The sequence below is a fragment of the Crassostrea angulata genome, chromosome 5 (genome assembly GCF_025612915.1).
Source record: "Crassostrea angulata isolate pt1a10 chromosome 5, ASM2561291v2, whole genome shotgun sequence".
Classification (NCBI taxonomy): domain Eukaryota; kingdom Metazoa; phylum Mollusca; class Bivalvia; order Ostreida; family Ostreidae; genus Magallana; species Magallana angulata.
Window position 1 is genome coordinate 23,504,797 of NC_069115.1, and position 23,309 is coordinate 23,528,105.

At 30.7% G+C, this 23,309-nt stretch overlaps 2 protein-coding genes across 2 annotated transcripts; both read left to right on the forward strand.

Moving 5' to 3' along the window:
- The first annotated feature begins 2,014 nt into the window (after positions 1 to 2,014).
- Positions 2,015 to 9,094, forward strand: LOC128185729 (peroxidasin homolog). Its single transcript, XM_052855367.1, has 8 exons — positions 2,015 to 2,166; positions 2,258 to 2,809; positions 3,763 to 3,879; positions 4,820 to 5,122; positions 5,401 to 5,691; positions 7,329 to 7,613; positions 7,700 to 7,898; positions 8,176 to 9,094. The coding sequence occupies exons 1-8, from the start codon at positions 2,127 to 2,129 to the stop codon at positions 8,267 to 8,269; spliced, it is 1,881 nt and encodes a 626-aa protein (XP_052711327.1). The 5' UTR covers positions 2,015 to 2,126; the 3' UTR covers positions 8,270 to 9,094.
- A 3,844-nt stretch (positions 9,095 to 12,938) lies between these two features.
- LOC128185730 (titin-like) lies at positions 12,939 to 22,195 on the forward strand. The gene is made up of 8 exons (XM_052855368.1): positions 12,939 to 13,038; positions 13,130 to 13,681; positions 16,439 to 16,555; positions 18,762 to 19,058; positions 19,237 to 19,527; positions 20,456 to 20,740; positions 20,888 to 21,056; positions 21,314 to 22,195. The coding sequence occupies exons 1-8, from the start codon at positions 12,999 to 13,001 to the stop codon at positions 21,393 to 21,395; spliced, it is 1,833 nt and encodes a 610-aa protein (XP_052711328.1). The 5' UTR covers positions 12,939 to 12,998; the 3' UTR covers positions 21,396 to 22,195.
- Positions 22,196 to 23,309: the final 1,114 nt, after the last annotated feature.

The window sequence follows — 23,309 nt, forward strand, 5'->3', positions numbered from 1 at the left end:
CGTTTGAATTAATAGAAATGAAAATGAAATTATAGATTCATTTAATTGTTCGGGAGTGTCATATACAAATTGGATTTTTGTAAACAACACATTAAAATACCACCTATTATAAATAAATTATATATTTTTGATTCAATCTGAGGATTTTTTTATTTAAACTTGTCTATTGAAATGCATGCAAGGTAACGGGATATAAGCATACCGATAAATTGTACTTCAGCACAGTCTTAATTTTAACTCATTTGGTTATTAATTAAAGTGTGCATAATCTCTTATATTATTTCTTGTATTTTGTTATTTCTTTTCTTGGCAATAAGTTTATATTTAAATTAGAAGAAACACGCAGTTTTAAATTTGGCTTGAATGTAATTATTCTTTCAACCGATATCAAAACATTGGTCAAATAAAGCAAACCAGAACACGAGTGGTGCAGCGTAACAATAGAAAAGGACCACAGTATTCAAATGCTGAAGTTTAAATTATTTGATTTTATTTTATTTCATTAATAACTTTCGAAATACAATCAAAGTTTAACAATTATAATTCTATTTGTACAATGATTCCTGAAAATCGATTCCATTTATGCAAAAGCTGAGAAGACTTAAATCTACGTGATCCAGAAGAAAACACTAGCCAAATAAATTCATTTGTGTAAACAAATCATTGAACTAATTTGATAACAACTGTATTTAAATGGCTAAAATAAAAGTAATGTTTGAATTGTTCGTTGATGCCATTTTAAACATGTTTATACTGACTGATTTTTATCTGAATTAATCAAAACTTAAGCTACTTTGAAAGCACGAACACAGATAACTTGCGCATATTTAGCATAGATATTTCGAAAGTAGATATGAAAAATTCACAAATATATGATAGTCGACTGTTTTATTTTAAGTACTCTCATTAAGTTATAAATTATCATTAATTGAATGCTTCAAAAGTGAATATACATAAAAGTAAAATGGCTTCTTTTGTGTTCCGTACGTACAAAAATTACATGACCATCTAACATTGATGAATTACTATGTTTTATTGATTAATTAAATTCATGTAGTAAAATCCCACATCGTTAAATTAGAAAGAATTTTTCAAACTGAATGATAATTGTAGGCACTTCAGGTTAATTGAAGATAATCATAGTTGATATCCAAATTATTGACTTCGTGTTTCGTTTATCAAAGCTGTAATTTTAGTTAGTGCCTCTCTGCAGGTAAATGTCCTTGCGCAAGGTCACGAATCATGTCGATCTTTAATGACCTTCTATGACGAAAATGAATATACCTATGTAAACTCATTTAACTGACTGATATATTTGATAATGGGAATTGTACGTGCTGATTAAGTAAACGGCAAACAAAATCTTCCACTTCACACCTTTAAAAGAAATAAGTATTTAAATATGAATCCTTTACGCGCCTCGCTTTGAATTGGAAAATTCTTATCACGTTAGATTTACAACGCGTAATAAGGAGTTTTTGGTATGTCATAGAATTGCGAGGTGGTTTTGCAAAAAGTGTTTTGATTTGCTTACGAAGATTGGTTATTAGATAATAATGTCAGGTCATGAGTTATGTTCTTAAACTATTACATTCAAATATGACAACTCTTCCCTGTTTCAGGAAGAGTATCATATCAAACATCGCAAGTCTTATGCATTGTTTGCCAAACTATTATCTAAGTAAGGCGATGAACAGTTTTTACTGAGTTGATGTATAATGAATATAATAAAAAAAATTAAATATTCTCATTACTGAATTTCAATCTAGCATAATAAATAAATAGAACTAAATATATACTCAGGTATATTGTTAAAATAATAATAACATATACTTACTCTCATACTATTTATTGAAGGATAATGTCTTTAAAGGAATTGCAAAAAAGACCTTGTGTTTTATCTACGTTTATCTACGTAACACACCATTGCTCAACAAGGAATTGCGTCGATCGAAGCAAAAACTTTAATTATATTCTTTTAAGAACGGTACATACATACTTACATTTAAAAACCCTTTCTTTACTCTTAAGAACTTTCTTTTTGAACTTTGAAAAACAGAATATCCAATAAGCTCGAGAGAATTGGTTAAAACGCGACTGCAGTTCATTCTGGAAATATTTTCAGCATGTATTTTCTTTTGATTTTATTATTTGCAGAGGTTTCAGGTATGGGTTGATAAATCAAAATTAGAAAACAAAACTTAATGTATTTAGAGGTATCAAACATTTGTATTTATATCTTATTTTAACATTACAGGAAATTGCTTGTCTAAAGGAGACATTGTCTTTCTCTTGGATGAGTCAGGATCTGTTGGTTCTTCAAACTTTCAGACAATGAAGACTTTTGTTCACGACTTTGTGGCACATTTCTTAATCGGTCCTAATGCAAACCAATTCAGTGTTGTAAAATTTAACGCTACTTCCACAGAAGTTTTTAGTCTAAACAGATACTCCACTTTGGCTGATATCCAGTCTACTGTTTCGTTGATAACTTATTCTTCCGGAGGTACGTCTATTGGAAGTGGGCTTAATTATGCTCGCCAGTTCTCATTTACACCTGGTCATGGTGCGCGTACTGATGCTGCTAAAATCGTCATTTTGATAACCGATGGACAAAGTTCTATTTCAAATGAGGCCGAGTTACTAAAGGACCAGTATGTCACCATTTACTGTGTGGGTGTAACGAGTGGCATCAACGAACAACTGTTGCGCAGTGTATCCACTCACAATGACTATACATACATCACTGACAGTTTTACAACCTTTTCCGGATTACAGTCACTTCTTGCAGAAAGATCATGTGCTGATCGTACGTATTCTACAAAATGTTTTTTTTTCTAATTCATAGAAGCTAGTTTAAAAGGTTGCAGTTTGAGACGATTTTGAGTATTCCTTTTCATTCTTTTATTTTTAAGTTTTCTATAAAAAAAAAATTCGTTTTAACAACATTCATACATTCCTTTGATTTTTTTCCAATCGATTTTGGCAATGAAAAAAATAATGGTTTTAAACAAAGTTTCGCAATGCATAGTCTCGTAAGGTCGATATTGAGCCTTGGTGTCAAAGAACTTCTTAAAATTATTGATTTTTTTTTTAAATTGACATATAATTGCACGTTGTCTAAATCAAATGTGTTAAAACTTGAACATTTTTATCTCTGTGTTGTATAGGAAAAATCCTTATCTTTAAAATGATCAATTTCAAGTATATTGGACAATAACATTAGAAAAAACGGTCAATTTTTTAGTTTCTGGACAGTACATTTACACCATTAATATTAAAGGATGTTTCAGTCTTTAAAAATCCTGTATCGTACAAAAATGTTAACAAACGCTTAATATCAAGTTCACTTAATTTATATTTAAAATATTTTACATGCCCTGTGAATTTTTTGGAACAAAATCAAGATCTGCACTAAAAAATAATACATTATAGCTAATATCGTTTTTTTTTATATTGCACAGTATAATAAATATGATTTACTCATAATACTTTAAATAGTCTAACTTCTTCGATCGTTGTTTTTTTTATTGTCAAGAAAATGATTATTTCTCCTAGGTTGATTTCTCTATTAAATTCCTACATCCTGCTCATTGTTGTTTACCTATTTAAGACCGTTTTAGAGTTTATTCAAAGTACTATGAAGTACAATACATTCAAACCATAGGGCAGAGTCAACCATGTAAATATGATGACTTATTTTCTTATACGTTCTGATTGCTTCATTAACCAGAAAGTGTTAATACCGGTACTTTTCCGTAGAAATCGACGACTGTTTAAATAGTCCCTGTCAAAATGGTGGAACCTGCGAGGATCAGTTGGGCAAATATGTATGCCACTGTAATGGGACCACGACAGACAAAGACTGTTTTATCCCAGGTTAGTGAATTTAAACTTTGAATCATTATGTTTTGAAGGACATAGTCACAAAACTGCAACTGTGTGTTACAATAATTGAGTAACGCACGTTAGCGACTTATGAAATTTTTTTTGCACATACTGTTGCAGTTCTGAGACTCAAAAATCTAAAAAAATATATATATATTTACAATAATAAAAATAATAGTAAACATTTTCAAATTTTCTTGCATTGTCTGCAAATGTGATAAATATGACAACATCCATATTTAATACTCAGTGCTGTTTCAAATTAATTGACGAACTACTGTAACAACCACAATTACGTGAATTGTGAGATTGCTATTTAACAGCATTCAGCTATTGGGACGTCAAAAAACTCTTAATTTAATCTTGGAGTCTATTTGTGTTATTACATTATAAATGCTGCAACTCTGAAAATGTTTACATGCAAAAAATATGTGGAAAAACCATGTTCTGCATGGTGATAAAAATTCATTTGTTGTCATTCTTACCTTGAAGCGAGAAAAGCATTGAAACCAGTGTGTGAAGAAAAAAAAAACGTGCTATATCTAAAGAGTCGTCGCAAACTAAAATTTGGCTCACTCAGAATGTACATGTACCGTACCGTTCTTGAGGGTTTATTTAACTTTTAGTATCGCAAATGCTTTTGTAAGAAACAATAAAGCTATGACATGCTTCGATATCTTCGTATTCTATTGAGAAATATAAACAAAGCAAACGAAAGTACACAGAGGACGTCAACGTGAACTTATCCTTTATTTTCCGCGATAAATGTATAGGTGGATCAAACATCTGCTTGTTAAGCCTACATCTAACAAGAACTCGCTATCTAAGTGTAAACCGCCACCTCTCGGCCGATTAATGTTTGCCTTTATTCTATTATGGTTTAGATATTATTATGAGAATAATACACTTATGTCTTTGATTTACATTTCAGGACTACCATCAGTTAGCACGGGCTCTGGAGGTACAGCATATTTAGGCGGTAGTAAATACATCAGCTGTACCGTAACAGGGTCATACGCAATCTCTAGAGTGTTCTGGGAGCACCAATACGACGGCGTCACTTCCGTCGTTGACACCTCAGATTCAACTAAATACAGCGGAGGTACCGTGTCATCCCCGTCCTTGACTATTTACAGTTTTGCTGTCAGTGATATCGGTAGTTACAGATGTTCAGCCCAGAATTCTGTTGGCACGGCCCACAGTCCAACCATGGCGTTTATCGACATACCTAAATGTAATAAATATTTGTTTTTTCGTAGATAAATATGTATGATGTTAACTCTCTTTGAGTTTTTATATCTTTTATCAGAGAATCTACTTGCAGATCAAGTAATTCTAGTAATATATGTACGAGGACTTCGAAATAAGCTTTTATAAGTTCTTACAATTCTTTCCGTTTTGCAGAATGACAGTTTTTTCTTCTTTCCACCTTTGTTTTTTTTTTTTAGCTAAAACAATTTTCTTGCTACTAATCATCAAGTTATTGAAAATGCCACTGTTTTAAATGTTCAGCTTTAGTTGATGTATCCACTGAATCTCCTGTACCCGCTCATCTGGGACATGACGTTATATTAATGTGCAACGTCAGCTCTACATATCCTCCTGTTGCATCAGTAACATGGGAATTTAATGGCGCCAGAATCGACACACAGTCAGGAGGGCGATACCAAGGAGGAAACATAACAGCACCTTCGTTGCTTATTATCAACCTTCAGTCAACTGATCTTGGCAGTTACACTTGTTTTGTCACAAATCTATACAGTTCAAACAATGTGACCGTTCAGCTTATTACTATGAGTTCAGGTAAGAATCAATAAAAACGTTTATCTATTTTATTAGATGTCTGCCGTAATAAGGGAAGGTTGTGTTTGTCCGTATAATATCTAGTCAAAGACCCACAAACCCACCAAGGGAAAAAAAAGGTTGAAACGAATATTTAAACTTAGAAAAGTATACACTGTTGTAAATAATTTAACGTTTTGTATGTGTGAAACCCCTTGTCTTTTATCAGTTGAAGTTGTAAACGAAATTCATACAAAGGCTGTGGTATTGTGTATTTTGTTTTGATAAATTCCATAATTAATTACAACAAACATTAAATTTTTGTTCTATATATGTCTCAAATTAAATGCAGCCGGTTGTTTGTTTAATACCATTAATTCAAAATATTTTTGGTTTTTCAGGGAAGTGTAAGTTTAATGATTTATTATACAAATTGTTGATTAAGGTCGTACGAAACACCCCTGAAATTAATTATTTGAAATATTTTCTCAAATACACAAAATAATGACTTAATATTATGTAAAAATAAATTTCAGTCCATTATCTTAAGAAAAAAATATAAATCATACCCATCAATTATTCAAGGCCAAATAAATATAGGATACAACGCATTTTGAATATTTTGAAACATTCATTTGGATGGTGTTCATATGATTTTTGTGCAATTTAGCCTTATATCATTTAAAAATGCGTAACTTGTGTTCTGTTCATAGTAAAGACCTGCAATTTGGACACAACCACCACCAGTGTTTAGGTTTTATGTCAAATAAATTTCAAGGTCATATCAACAGGTCAAAGGTCAAATATGATGACGTCATCTAGGATTTTTATCAATTCATACCTCTGTCAAACATACTTAAACCTTAATTAATCTAAAACCAATGGGTAAATTTTCTTTATTTTGATATATTTTAATTAAAGGGTCATGACAATCAAACTGTTAAATTTTATTCAAATTTGAATAATACATTTTCTTTTTAGATACCGTTAAGTGCTGCAAATTTTCGTCTTAAAAGAGTATTCACAAGCACTAGTTTTACATTATATCGCATGAAAAATTATCTTAAGCTACCAGTTAGAATTTATTTCAGTTTCTTTAACTAACAAGAAGGTATTCTGTTTAATTAGCAGCACAAATATTTGTAATATCTTGAAAAATAACTTAATGGCATAGAAAATTATAACAATGACTATTTCGTTTTACACTCCACTGAAAGGAGGTTCCAATAGTAGGTTTGGGGCAATGTGGGCAAAAATTGTGAGGTCGGATTTTTTTCAAATTTTACATATTGTAAGATTTTATTCTAAATAAAAAAATCTAAAAATTTCAGAAAAATTGAATGATAGGAAAAATTTTGCTTATCTGTTTTGTACTACCTTAAATCATGTAACCAAAGTGTAACATTTTTGCATTTGAATATAGAAATCATGTCCATTAGCAAGCGAAACCTTTTAAGAAAGATATATAAATATACATTAAACAAAATAGTCATAAAAGTGTTACATGCGTATTTTGATTTTGATTTTATTTTTAAGAAATTAAAATTCTATAAATGATAATCTCGAACAGAGGAATACACAAGACGCTAAGTAGCTTTAGGATTTTAACATATAACAATAGGTCTCTGTCTTTTCTTTATATAAAATCATTTTTCTAGCTGTGTTTGAAGTGACAACAGTTTCATCAGCAACAGGAGAAATGGGTGGTAACGTCACGTTGATCTGCAACGTCACTTCTACATATTCAGAGGTTACATCTGTTACGTGGAAAGTTGATGGTTCTAAAGTTGACCCTCAATCAGAAGAGAGATTTCAAGGAGGAAATGTATCAAGCCCGTCATTGTTAATCTCCGATCTCAGAACCACTGACCAAGGCAATTACACCTGTGCAGCTTTAAATTTGTTTGGTACACGACGGGCATACGTCTTTTTAACAATTACAGGTAAGTCCAACTTTTGCAATATATTGTAGATTATTTTGCTATTTGATGTTTCGAATTGAATTTTTCTCTTTTTGGTGAATTTGTAGATAGCTATAGCGTTTTATTCAGCACGTTGAAAAATCCTTGCGACTCATGTGGGACCTTTGATGATTGTAATTCATCTTCCACTGAGAACCCATGTACGATGAGCTCATGGAAAGTGGCCCTGACTGCCGTGCTGTCAGCAGGTGCTTTAGGTGCAGGTGCTCTGTCAAGTTACGCGCTTCAGAAATATAAAACTAGAAGGTAAGATGTTATAAAGAACTTTTTGTTACACACCGGAAAACATTAAATTATTAAACTTACGGTACTCATCAAAGCATACCACCTGTTCTTCTTTTCATTTCTTAATTAGTTACAATTTCTTTATCGCTGAGGAAGACATAGTGTCATTAAAAGAAAGAGAGCTTTTTTCATCCATTTCAAAGATGGAACATCTGAAAATGTCTTTCGTCATGTACATGAATTTGTAGCAGATTTGTATCTATATTTTGTTAGCACTATATATTATATTGTGTTTTAGATCTCGATTTGACGGGAAAGGTTCCAAGATCGGGCCATATATTGATTTCCCTCAACGAGACTTAGGGGTAAAGAAAATGACATTCAAAATGTAATCAACAACATTGACAACTGTTTCTCTGATTGTGAAAGCTGCATACTTTCAATTTTTGTGACATACATGTATTTATTAATTTTGTATGAACACCAAAGAATTCTTTGTGTTAATATTTATTTTTGTTGGTTACTTCTATTATTTAGATAAAATTTGTTTTCATTAGAAATATCACGAAATCCAATTTAAAAAAAAAATGTATATATGTACAATATATACGATGCGTGTAGATGCATATCATAAGTGATTTTGATACTTATTTCTTTATCATGAAAACATGAATAAAATTTTCTTCTAAAGTACACAAACACTTTAAGACAAGTCATTTACTAACAAAAATATATCATCATTGTGTTTATCGTCAATAAAGAATATAAAAACAATTGTCACATAATTCCATTTAATTTGAAGTAACACTTGTCAGACGGAGTATTAAACCATAGATCACCATTGAAGGTAAAAAACTTTGAAAGTTAACACCCTATGATTTCAACCACAAAATAACACTTGCACTTCTTTTACATACATCTTTATGATTGACATGGGAGACAAAGGTTGGAATGTTTTATATTCACAATATAAACGTTTCTTGGGCTTGGTGAAATAAAGACCCTTTTAAAAGTTGTCCTTTTAAGCGACAATTGCCTTTTTCTCTTTCATTTCGATCCTGTTGTTGTTGAAATAATGAATTCCTCTATGTTGAAATTCAGTTGAGAAAGAAAATCAATACTTCTTTTAACCTTCACCTTTAATTGTATTTACACTGTAAAACATCGCTTTTATATCTTTTCTTAACGTTTTGCAAACATTTCCATTAGCATTCAACTAAACTGACAATTTCATTAGCTTACAAAGTTTTAAATGCATTCGTTTATAATTTATTTTTGATTTAAAAAGTAAAGCTTTGTGATCTGCGTTCTCATCATTTATATCATTTTTTAAATTTTAAAAAAAGTTCTCTATTGTCCGAACTTGACTTGACAAAAGAAAAAAAGTTCATACGAATTGCATGTTAAACACCACATATTTACTCGTATATTACTTATCTTAAAGTCAACGTCCTGAGATTTACAGTCTGATCAAAAGTGTATTTGTCAATAGTAATTACATGTAGCTTTCCACGCCTTTGGGATACCGACATAACAAATAAAAGAATCTTTAATTTTTTCAGATTTTTTTTAGTTTGAATTTTTTTTACCCTTTTTAAGAAAATGTTTCATTTCGTATAATTAATTTTACATCATTTTTTTTTTCAGAATTACAATTTTAAATTATCAATTTTACTCCCACCAGCCAATTTACCCAATCTGATTTTTTTTTCAAAATTAAAATTTTAAATTGTAAACTTTACTCGCACCAACCAATTTATCCAATCATAATGACTTGTCAACCATTGAAATACAATAATTCTTCCATTTTAACTGGCACAAATGTCACAATCAACAGGAACAGGTACAATATCAAACCAACCTTTCGTTTATTATAAGATAGAGTGTTACAATTCACTTAAAATTTCCAAATCGTAAATTTTTTGATGCCATTTATGATGTAATCTCTTTGGTTTTTCAACCATAATATTTCTGTGCTTTTGAATAGTTTTGAATGACACGTTGTAGTGTACTTGCATGCTACTTATAGTGATTTAACCAAATTAAGTGTATAAATAATAACACGTTCGTCATTGAAGACCTTTATTAAAACGGAAACAACGTCACATCCAATACAGGGGCAATAACCTTACATAATACAATAGTGGATAGCATTGAGTTATCTCTCTTTGAATACTTATTGTAAATTAAAAACACTACACAACTGATACTCGGAAACCAACTTTATTAAGGTTTCTCCACCCTGTTTTTATGGTTGAATCCGTGAAATATTTGTTTAAATTTGAAGATTAATATGTTACCATTCAAATTAAGCTTACATATTGGTATGTTGCAAATATATGTAGTTTGTTCATACTGTAGGAGCTAACACATGTACACTATCAAGGCAATTATAGCAACGACTGCTCTCCAATCAAATATCACAATTTTTTTCCTGATTTCTATATAATAAAGCAATTTTTTTAAAATTAATTAATCACAATCCTTCATTTTATGTATTTTAACATTTAAAGGCCATTTAAACTTGCCAGTATGAAAACTATCACATTTAGAGTGAATTTTGATACAATTTTTCAACCATGAATAGGTACAGTTTAGCAACATAAAACGTCTATAACTTTTGAAATAATGGTGCAAACTCACTGAAAATTGATACATTCATAACTGATTGTATATCCTATCGAAATCTGCAAAAAATGTTTACCTTGCCAGGGGAAAAAATGAATTGTAGTCTGTCAACTTTTCCTAAGTATAGTTTTATCAGTTTTTCATTGAGTTCAGCGATTTCAACAAACTACCCTCTATAAAGTGGTAAACATTAGTGTCATTTCACTTTTCATAGATTAAAACGTGTAAAACTCATGTTAAATTAAGAAATATTGGCAAAATCATACATCACATAACTCTAATATTATAACCGATAACGGTAAAATATTCCGGAATGCTCCCAATGACGTCATGCGACAATCGAAAGACCTTAAATGGGACTCTTTCTCCGTTTCCATTAGGAAGATTTAGTTTTGAAGAAAACGCTGGATAATATCTTGGTGCAATTTTAAAGCATTACCATACCCGATTTTTGTACTCGCAGTACACGCTACATGTTCATCTCTTTATTATGCTAGTGGGCCTTCATTTAAGCTGTGCAAAACGTTTAAATAACGAGTTCTTGTTGCAGGTAATGATAATGATTATGTTGTATTATCAAACAATTGTTAAGTTCAACATCATTTATGAATATTAAATTATTGAAACATTGTACATCTATTTTTGTTTCGAAAAATGAATACAAGCGTAGTTTATGGTCTACACATTAAAGAATATAATTTGCAAAAAAAAACTAATTCAAATACTTTTAGGTCTCCTTTCGATTTGATAATCCTGATATAATATCTCAATAAACATAAAAATGATAACAAATTTCTTCAATTTACTTATTCGATCAGGATGTATAAAACTATAGCTTAAATTTACAACAAGAGTACCTCACATAATTCTCTGATTTCCAATTTCAATGATCGAGTTTTTATCATGTCTAAAACACTCACAAGTATAAATTTTATTGTGTTTTTTTTTTTTTGCGATTGATGACTTTACACATAATGTTCATCAACTCAATAATATCATCTTTTACTACCTGACTCGTTTTCATATTAAATTAATGAATCCTAAAAAATAAATTGATAAATCTAGTATTCATATATGGATACCTTAAAATCTGAGTGTATACCCAGAAAAAAATACTTCTAAAGTTAATTGATGCGAGGATTCCAACAACAGTTTGCAACAAACATAGATTGTACCAACAATTTTTTTTAAACTAACTTAAAAATGAAAATATGTCATGCGAATAACAAGTTTGTTATTAAAATGCCTTTGTTTAAAATTGCAAGCATGTTCCACCAAGTTGCTAAAGGGATACAATAATAGGCATATTTTATTTTGATTAGAACATTCATAAAAATAATTTCACTTTATAATGATTCTTGTACATGTATTTTGGTTTATTATTTGATACCTTGTCGTCTGTGAGATTGTTAAACATACAATCTGATAGGAGCTGTATGATAGTGACATGAAAATACTGACTATCATTAGGAACATAGCTGCATTTTTTTTAACTGGAATGTAGTGCCTCAGTATATAGAAGAACATTGACTGAAGTTCTGATCGTATCTCATATCAAGATTAATTATGTTAAATAGTTTGTAGTTGCTTGTTATTAAAAATTGAATAAAAGCCTGCAAATTTATATAATTGTAAGATATATAAACAAGAGTCGACACCATATTTGAACTATTCAAGGTAATATTTATTCACTCTGCTACTTTAACGAAGATATGTAATTCTTTCAAGTTGTTACTAATAATAGTTATCTACCTGGTTTCAAAATGAAAGTAATTAAGTTTTAAAGAACGGTTAAATGGTTTAGTAAAAGAAAAAAATTATTCAGTTAACAGAAACTTGACATCACACCTTTTTTAATATTTTTATTTACAATAAATGAAGAAGATATGTATTTTAGTCACCTTACATTCGATTATAAGTGCGTATATGGGAACTGTCAGGTGATAAAGAACTCACCACCAAAGAACAACCATTTGAATCTGAAGATCAACAGAGTCATCAGCAATGATTGGTATATGTATACATTTGGTTTTAGGTTTTCAGACTCACTTTGTTCATGCAACAACAAAATCCATGTTGTGAACTAAACGTATAACCTAAGAATATATCTATTTGATATATCATGCTTCAAAATTATTTTCAAGTGACGCAGACTTTGATTTAAAATTGTTTTTTTTAATTCCATTCAAAGCCTTGTTATGTCATGATTGCTACAGTGATAACACTGAATTGAGATATATGAGTAAACTACTAGTTTTCTTCAAAAAATTGTTTGTCAAAAATAAACATAGTTAAATGTCTAACAAAAACGGCTGTTTGTCGTTTACGGATGGAATGATTTTAAAGTTCCTGAAAGAGTTATGTAAAAATAATGATACACATCAATTGCTGCATGTGACTTCTTCTTTTGAATTTATATGATAAACCACGCTTGAAACCTTGAGTTTGCCAGATTAGGTGGTTACCTCAGTCCACTTTAGAAATAGTGTCAGAATGTATATTCTTTTTATTTTGTTTTTTGTTAAGGTTTCAGGTATGATTCAGTTATTTTCTTATCCAAGTAATAACACAGAGATTATTCATTGAATTAATTAAAAAGGAGATATATATTTTCTTTGCTTCAGGAAATTGTTCATCGAAAGGAGACTTTGTGTTTCTTTTAGACGAATCAGGGTCTGTGAGTTTATCACATTTTAATACTATGAAGGCGTTTGTCCGCGACTTTACAGCGAATTTTGCTATCGGTCCTACTGCCAACCAGTTCAGTGTTGTTGTATTTAATAATGTGGCAAGAGAAGTTTTTAGTCTTAATAGACATTCTTCTCTGAGCGACATCCAGTCTGCTGTTATGAATATCACCCATTCTTCAGGAGGAACATCTATTGGAAAAGCGCTTGAATATGCTCGTAATTTTTCGTTCACCTCAAGCCGAGGAGCACGTTCTGATGCTGCCAAAATAGTCATCTTGATAACTGATGGACAAAGTTCTATTTCTAACGAAGCTAAATTACTGAAAGACCAATACGTCACAATCTTCTGTATTGGTGTAACAACTGGAATCAACGAACAGCTTCTGCGGAATGTCTCCACTCACAATGACTACACATACATCACTGATACCTTTACAACCCTTTCAAGAATACAGGCGCATGTTGCAGAACAATCATGCGCAGATCGTATGTATAATTTTTAATAATTTTATTCAAGAAATAAAGAATCATTCTTTGAGTATTTCGGTCGGGGCATGATCAAATCTAATCAAGCACGCCCCAAACGCATGTTATTTTCCACCCTACATATTTTTTGAAAACAAGGAATGTTTTAAATGGTTTTCTGGTGTTATTGTCTGTCAGATTCTGAAGAAATGTATATTGCTTAAGGTGGTATGGCACATCTGTCGAGATTTAATGTGGACTAAATTTCATTATCATTAGAATACTCTTATCGGTTTAGAATTTTCAAATTTTACAATATTTAACCAAAAAGTAGCTTTTAAAAATATTTAGAGAGGTAAAAATTGTAGAACCCTCAGCGGGATTCGAACTCATGACGTATAGATTCGTAGTTTACCCTCTAACCCACTGCGCTACTCTGTTAGGTAACAATATTGGGAAAGAAATTTCTTATGTAATTACACTTGGGATTTTTTTTTGGGGGGGGGGGTATTTCGATAAAAAATACCTCACAACATGGGAGTATCCCATACCCCCCTAAGTAGATTCAATTTGCACCTTTTGACATACATTGAAGAAGATTTTTGACAACTCTGACCTAGGATTGCTTACATTAAATCTCAGGAACAGAGGGTTGGAAAAATAGTTTAGAATGATGCCAAAAAGCTAAGGAAATTATGAGTTTATTATCCCAAATCTTTTAAGAATATATCTCTTCAACAGTTATTTGAAAGAGGTTGGTTTTCAACCAAATATATAGTCAAAGGAAAAAATGACAAACTCTTGGCAACTGAGAGTTTTGCACGACTAAGTAACATTAATTACATTCTTTTTTAGAATTTTATGTTATTTTCAATTTGTTTGATTATGCAATCCCCGCTTGCGATCTAAATGTACGTCATTTGCGTATTTCATTAAATGTATTGAACTGTTTTTTACAATTTTGATTCGTAGTCTTATCACTGACAAGTACACTTGAAAATGTAATTACTTTAAAATTAACTCTCATGGCGTATTGTTCTTTCCAACATAGATTATGAAATCAAATTGAGTATTTATCGGAAATTACAGCTTGAAAATTCATCAAAGTTTTATTATATAGTCTAACATGATTATCATTTTTGGCACCGTGTTCTATTTAACCCATCTGTATAAATTTTAGAAATCCAAACATCTCTGACGTTCTAATATTGTCATTATATGACACATGAAAAGTTTGAGGTTTTTGATCTCCGGATAATTTTTTTAAAAATGCGCAACGTTATCGAGAGTAAATACATGTAACGATTCTCACCTTGAAACCAAGTTAAGGATGCTACATGGTTAACAAATAAACCATCAGATATTCATAAGATTTTATGATATTTGTTTTAAGCTATAAACTATAATGTAGTAAATTTTTTGAATACCTTAACTCTAAAATATTGATATTTTCCCATATAATGATAAGGAGCTCTCCTTTTGAGGAAATTACCGCAGTCTAAAAATGGTCACAATTATCGAGCCCTCTTGGGCAAATAAATGGCAATAACGTTTATTCCATTAGCAATACCTTAACTCAAATGAAACTGATATGTCCCATTTATACCTGTCTTACTAGTTTTCTCTATTTTTTAATCGATCAATATACATACATATATATTTTTAAGATAATTTAATTTACATTCTTCATTTAAAGACAAAAGACAATCAACTTAATTAAGCGAAACAAATTCTTCATTCGTTGTATTAAACATACATATTCAAAATATACATCGGTACATTTATTACCTAACATATATTTTCAGTCTGATTACTTAACATTTATAGATTGATTCTTATTTTTAGTTTTAACCAAAACTAGTTTGCAAGATAAAACAAAGCAAAACTGATGTATTTGATATGGTTAATTTGTATGAATAATGAATTCAGGGTTACGGCAGCAATGGGAAATTTTAAAGTAAATATTAAATCCATGATATAAAACGTATCTTCGTCTAACCATGCATTATGTGTAAAAAGGGGGTTGTCAACTATAGCAAGCCATCTAGTTTTAACCAAAAAAAACCACAAAACCGCATACCGAGAAATGGTTCTCTTTACTGCTTTACACATTTATACATCAGTTTTACTTCGGTTCACTTGAGGGTGCCAATGTTTACATTCTAAGGTATCCTTGACAATCTTTTTACAGAGATTTTTTCTATATTTAGAACACATGCAACGTGAAACTAAAAGGGAAAAATGGGGAATTTCCAACCAAGGCATAATTGGAAATTTTCAAAAAAAAAAAAAAAAGGAAGAAAATTGTAACAAGTCATAGGATTAAATATAACGTTCAGTAGTGATTATCTCTTTTTATATCAATAATTTTTTTTAAATATAACAAAATAGATTTTTTTTTAAATATGAATGTATGTGGAATATTTATTTTAATCCTCTTTTTAGTTGAAAAAAATCGATATTTCAAAACACAATTAATTTATTTACTACACCGTGTCTTTGAGTCAAAGACAATATGTTATTAACTAGTTAGCCCTAAGTGTTGTCTAAAAGTTCAAAAAATAATTTATCGATATACCTTAATTTGTAAATGTATGTTTTTTTTAAATATATGAGATATATATTGTAATATTAATGTTGTTCTTATTGGTGCCATTTGTTTTTCAATAGAAATTATGCATCAGGAATAAATATTTAGATTTCTATAATGAAATGTCATCATATATGACATAAATTTGAACGAATCATTTTTGAACTTTTTCTGTCCCTTTGTTTCAGAAATTGATGACTGTTTAAGCCGACCTTGTCAAAACGGTGGAACATGTGAAGATCAGCTGGGAAAATACGTTTGTCATTGTGATGTGGCGACGACAGACAAAGATTGCTACATCCCAGGTGTGTAAGCGTTTGAGAAGGTAAATGAGGCCTTCTCCAAAAGGTGTAGAGTGGTTTTATATTCTAAGATACTCAAATGTTTAAGTCAATATGGATGTCAGAGCTGTGTTTCAACCTCTCCTGAAACAGTGCTGTATGGTAAAGCTCAGAATATCAGAATAATTTATGATGTAATTATTCCTATCAGTATCATCATGAATAATAAATTAACACTAGTTCTTACGTATTGAGAAATTTCCAGAGAAAATTGCAGAAATTCCGATACGCTAAATTAAACAACGCAAGTAATGCTTGAATTGCTTGCAGGACCCAATAAATGAAATGAAAAAAACCTTCAGATTTTTTAAATTTGAGACATGAATTCTTTCAATGGGTTTTAAAGTGTGCTGGAGTTTCATTTTAAGATAAACAAGTCCTGTCTAAAATGTCATTTTTATAAAATTTGAAGAAAATCTGCTACAAATATTTGAAGAATTTCCGTTTTTGACTAAAAGAATATTCCAGAATGCCTATAGTTCCCCTAGAATGACTTAATGAATGTTCTTGACATTTTCTTTTAATAATTTTGAATTAAATTTCACTACCAGCCCTTTTTATAGGATTTCCAAAAGAAATATTTTTAATACATGATAATTCTATAAGTCTTTAAGTAAGGAAAACAATATCAAATCAATTACGGAATAAATATGGAAACATTCTACCGTTTTATTTTCGCCCCTGTAGCCATCATTGTCAGTAATATATATATATATATATATATATATATATATATATATATATATATATATATATATATATATATATATATATATATATATATATATATATATATATATATAAAATGAAAGACAACACAGAGTAAAACGTTAGCGCTTTCATTCAATCTTCAGACGTTTTTAAAATAACAATATCGTTCCTTGGTGACGTCTACAATACAATGACGTCATAGTTAAAGTTGTAGAGGGATATTGCCGCGTATTCTATAGCGTAATTCAATGAAATATATACACAATACACAAAAAAAGTTAAATTATAGCAGTCTGTTGAGGCAAAGTTTTAAAGTTTGAATAAAATATTTTTCTTTTTCTCTTCTTTCCGTTGCACTCTCTGTAAAAAGTTTATAAAAAGGAAACACTTTAAATTGCCCGCGTCCGCATACATCAATGTGTTCGCAGAGTTTTATTCTCCGGTACTCTGGGTCTTTAATCTTCTGTTTATGCATCCGGATTCTTGTTCTTAATGTAGTGTCTGTTTCGCTGATATAAAATTTGTTGCAACCATCACATATAATGGTATATATTAAATTTTTGGATTGGCATGACATGTCCGAATTTATGCGGAATCGTTTTCCATTGGAGTCAATCGAGCTGCCTTGTTTTAAAGACAGACACGTGTTGCATCGTATGTCTCCATATTTAGATACCGTTTTTATTGACGTTTTAATTGTAGATAAACAGAGTATCCTCTTAAGGTTCTTTAGTTGCCTTTTACTGTTGAGAAACTTGAATTTAGATAAAATGCGAGCCATATCTTCATCTGTTTTGAGAACTCCGTTGAGATGATTGACCACCGGAGCTATATTCAGGTTTCTTGGGTTACGGGTAGTAACAAGCGGTAATATTTTAGTTTCCTTGTTGTTCCTAAAAATTTGATTAATAAGATTCTGTCTATCTATTTCTTTGGCCTTCATTATTTCGTCATTGTTAAGGTTGATAGGGTAATGCTGGTCAGTTAAAAATTGTTTTAATTCGTTGAGACGTTGATTTCTTGTTTCCTCATCACTGACGTAAGTACATATTCTCCTGGCAAGGTTGTAAGGGATGGCACTCTTTATGTGTCGTGGATGGGACGATCCAAAATGTAAATATTGATGAGTATCTGTACTCTTGTAGAAGATATCTGTAGAAATTTTATCGTTTTCCTTCTTGACTAGAACATCTAAAAACGGAATGAATTTTTGTGGAACTTTTTTCTAATGTGAATTTAATATCTTGATCCAGATCATTAAGAATGTTTTTCAACCTTTTATTCCATATGAAGTCTCCTTTATTCCATATGATGAAAAAATTATATATATATATATATATATATATATATATATATATATATATATATATATATATATATATATATATTTATTTATTTATTTATTTATTTCGTTCACCGGGTATTCAAATATTTATTTCCTGTTTGATTGATTTAACAGGACTTCCCACAGTCTCTACTGGATTCGGAGGGACAACACTTCTTGGACATTTTGCAAACATCAGTTGCAAAGTAATAGGAGCCTATAGTAGAGTATTCTGGGAGCACCAATACAACGGTGTCACTTCCGTCGTTAATAATTCTGATTCCTCTAAATATAGCGGAGGGACCATTTTAACCCCATCTTTAACAATTTACAGCTTTGCTGTAAGTGACATTGGTAGCTACAGATGTTCTGCCCAGAACTCTGTTGGCACGGCCCACAGCCCAACCATGGCGTTTATGGACATTCCTAAATGTAATTTTTTTTCTATAACAATTATGAAGTACGTTTGGCCAGGTTCTTATTTTTTTTCGAAAAATGAGAAACGTTTTCATTTGAAATATTTTTCTTTGAGTTTGATTTAAACATATTGCAGACGACCAAAGAGATCATTTCTTTGATTTCTTATGGTAAAATATTTTTCCATTTCAAGCTGGATTCAATATTTCAACAGTCTCCCCTGTTACGGGTCAAATTGGTCATAAGGTTACATTAATATGCAACGTCACGGCTACTTATCCACCTGTTGCATCCGTTACCTGGGAATTCAATGGCACCAGGATTGAGACTCAATCAATGGAGAGATTTTATGGAGGATCCGTCTCTTCGCCCTCGTTGCTCATCACTAACCTCCAAAATACAGACGAAGGCAACTATACGTGTATTGTCTCGAATCTGTACAGTTCAGACAGTGTTGTCGTCTCTCTGGACATAGTCAGTTTTGGTAAGAAATATAGGAGTTATTTAGTTTATTCCAAGCAATAAGGAGTTGTGGGACAAGATCCTGATTTTTAAAAGATACATTACTGTAGATTCGATTTTAATTCATTTGATAATTATTTTGTTAAAACAAATGTATTTGCATACATTGAAGAAAAAAGTTGGGATAAATCTATTTTTCAATTTTGCCAATTGCATAAAATTTAGTTTCAAATTACTGAAAATTGGGAGAGGTTGAGGTAAGGGTGGGTGGGTTTCGTAGGCAAAATATTCCTTAAGATCATTTTTCTAATAGTGTGCACATATTTTTTCAGCTATCCAAATAATGAAATGAAACTTTAGTGTTTCATTCAAGGCCATGCACATCCTTGTCGGATTGAAAAAAACCTTTCTGATGAAATTGTCTATGAATTTATATTTAGAACTAAATATGAGACACCACCACGATGATCTTGGTCTTAATAAATGGGTTTTAGGACAGTAGGTTCAAATTTCATGTTATTTGTCGGGGAGTTAAATTTCTAAAAGATTGTCAAGTAGAGTGTCCCTTGTTAGCATTACACACCCATAATTTAAAACGCAAAGTTATGCAAATTGTCTCAAATCAGTCACCTGTTGCTCCCAGGTGAAATTCTGACTTCGACTAGATTGTCAATAACGCGAATTTTGTATATTTACGTAAAATTGCGTCTTTCCAGTATTGCTGTAAGTGGCATCGGTCCTTCATCAAGATTAAATATGATTTATCGTGGTAATCTGTGGCTACGGCTCGTTTCCCAACTTGAGCATTTCTGTACATGCACTTTACTTTATCTAAGGAATGCAAAAAAGGAAAAACAACAAATTCCATCGTGAAAAGTTTAATAATAACAAACAACAAATAGATGTCCTTAAAACAAAATATCAAATATAATATAAGTTTCATTTTTTAGATGTAGTTGCTGTGACAACTGTATCGCCAGTGTTTGGGGATTTAGGGGGAAATGTCACTTTGATTTGCAACGTCACTTCTTTATACTCACCTGTCTCATCTGTTACCTGGGAAAGGGATGGCACTAGAATTGACCCACAGTCGCAAGATAGGTATCGAGGGGGATCTGTCACCACACCTTCGCTGTTCATAAGTAACCTGAAGACTGCTGACCAAGGCAACTATTCTTGTTCTGCATCAAACATGTTTGGTTCAGGACAATCATATATTTATTTGATGATAACAAGTAAGTGCAATATTTTTAATTTGAGACATTTTGTTTTGGTTTCTTTAGTTGATATTTGGTTTTGAGGGGAATAAGGGGGTAGCGGCTAACAGTGCCGTTTGTGTTTATGTATTTGGGGTTTTTAAAAACAGGTTTTTCACATTTCAGAGGACCCTTGTGATTCATGTGGAATCTTTTACGATTGTGTCTTATCCTCAGAGTCTGATGTTTGCTCAATAAGTACATGGAAAGTGGCACTGTTCTCATTGTTGTTTGTGTGTCTTTTGCTGTTGGGTGCCATGTTGCTTTGCATGATTCAAAAATACAAAACCAAAAGGTGAGATTCTAACGATAAATCTAAATTACTACTCACTGCTAGAATACTGTACCAATATGGATAATGTGCAGACAGAGTGTTTAACTTTTCTATTATTTCTGTATTTTTTAAAAGAGGTTTGCTTTTTAAAAGAAAGCAGTTTCCTATTGTTGTATTTTATGATGATTCTTTTAAATATGACTTAAAATGTCGATGACGACGTACTTTATCTCTTAACATAATTGCACTTGATAGAGCCTAGTTACATTTCTTTATAGATCATACGAAGTCAACGAAAAGGATTCTAATTATTCCCAACAGTGGGAACTTGGAGTACAGAACATGTCATTCAAAATGTAAACAACGTTGTGATTTCTATAACCATAGAATGATTTACGATACTCTTTATTTCCCTTTTTCAATTCAACATAACTTTGTCCTTTGATAAAAAAAAAACTTGTCAAAATTAAATTATAGTTGTATGAGTAAATATCATGCTTGAAAAATAAACATAATGAAGTTGGGTATACAATTTGCGAAAAAAAAACAATTGAACCAATATTTACATATATTATACACGTGTTTCATCTACATGTATAGAATAGTTGCATATTACCTTAGATATTTCCAAAAATATGAAATATTTACATACTTTTGAAGAATATATCTTTACAACATATACATTATAATACTGCAATAAAAAGAAACCTGAAATTCAACTAATTTTTTATGCTTCATCAAATGTATTAAATCATGTTAATTATTTTTGTTACTTGTATATTGTACATATGAAGAATCTAGAAATCTAACCCTTTTAATGTTTTACAACTCAAATTTGATCATTGTTATAGAGTTTGATAGATTATTTATATCTGCATATTTTTTTAAATTAAAGAATTTTGACACTGTATGTCATAGAGAAAATAAAAAATGAAATAATTTTTTATCTTTAAAACAAAAATATCAATTTTCTACTTAATCAAACCATCAGTCTTTCTTGCATAACATATTTGACTAATATTTCATTTTCAATAATTGTTTATATATCACATACTCTAAAAATCCTATGAGCTTGATATCGTTTTTAAAAATGCACATAGCTTAAAACCCAGTAACCTATATATACTAAGTGTTTACCATTTTAGATTTAATAAAGATATTTCAAAAATACAGTTTGTGTTTTTCATTATTTTTCTCACTTGTATAACTCCTACCTAGCGAATTGTAAGCTATATGCCGTCTTCGGATTTGTTTGAGTTATATCAATTTTTCAACAAGTCTTCAAATACCGGGAATCATTAGAATCTATGGCTTTGACAAGGGTTCCGATGATTGAATGCTTTACATTATTGTTCCTTGAAATAAAGTTATTTTTGTTAAACCTCCACAATATATGTTTAAACATAGTAAAATGATAGATTGACAATTGAATAATTGAAAATAGTTTCATTCCTTAGAATAAAAGCATTTCCTTCTAGCACCAATAAATACGAACTAAGTCAAATTTTAGCTCCATAATTATTTCATTGAGATAATGCATTAGCTGCATTTTATTTGAAAATTATCCGAATTACTAGTTTGATTTTTCTCAAATCAGTTATGATTTTATTTCAATCCAGTTCATGTATGGGTTATTATAATCTTATTAATGAAAAGCAATTGTGATGCACATAACGATTTTTTTTCTTCCTTTTTTTTACTTTATTTTAAAGAAAACATTGACATTACATACTTATCAATATAGCTGTATCTAAATCTCGTAAGGCCTTACAACCTATAGCCTAGCTATAATCCGTCCAATACAACGGTGCAAGTTGTTCACTTAGCCTGGATTCTTTCCCTTATAAGTTTAATTTAAACTTTATGTTTTGGCCTTTAGCACATGAGGCAAACACACAACATTTATCAAAATTAAAAAGCCAGTTAACCATATCATGCACCTTGCAATATTTCAATATGTACGCTTCTGAAATTTTCTAGAGGATTCTTCTGTTAGTGATAAAAGGAATGTCCAAAGAAGAGTCGACTATTGTCTCTTTTCCAATTAATCTAAAATATGTATCAAAAATGATCAAAACCTTCTCTTTTTTAACAGAATGATGACGAAACTTTTAGGATGACTACTGTATACAGGGTTAATTTAGTCCTGTGTTACTTCGCCCTTCTACACCTGCAAATGGTTTCGCCCCGTCCAAAATTCGCCCAGACACACTTGTGTACTAAAGAGATACAATGGAAGCACTAAGGTAGATGAAGATATTCTGAACAAAACCT

Excerpts from the sequence above, each read along its gene's own strand:
- LOC128185729 (XM_052855367.1), top strand. The coding sequence starts at position 2,127 with ATGTATTTTCTTTTGATTTTATTATTTGCAGAGGTTTCAG. Across the intron at positions 7,614-7,699 it reads CGTCTTTTTAACAATTACAG|ATAGCTATAGCGTTTTATTC; the intron begins GTAAGTCCAACT and ends GTGAATTTGTAG. Across the intron at positions 7,899-8,175 it reads CAGAAATATAAAACTAGAAG|ATCTCGATTTGACGGGAAAG; the intron begins GTAAGATGTTAT and ends ATTGTGTTTTAG.
- LOC128185730 (XM_052855368.1), top strand. The coding sequence starts at position 12,999 with ATGTATATTCTTTTTATTTTGTTTTTTGTTAAGGTTTCAG. Across the intron at positions 19,528-20,455 it reads TCTGGACATAGTCAGTTTTG|ATGTAGTTGCTGTGACAACT; the intron begins GTAAGAAATATA and ends TTCATTTTTTAG. Across the intron at positions 20,741-20,887 it reads TATTTATTTGATGATAACAA|AGGACCCTTGTGATTCATGT; the intron begins GTAAGTGCAATA and ends TTCACATTTCAG.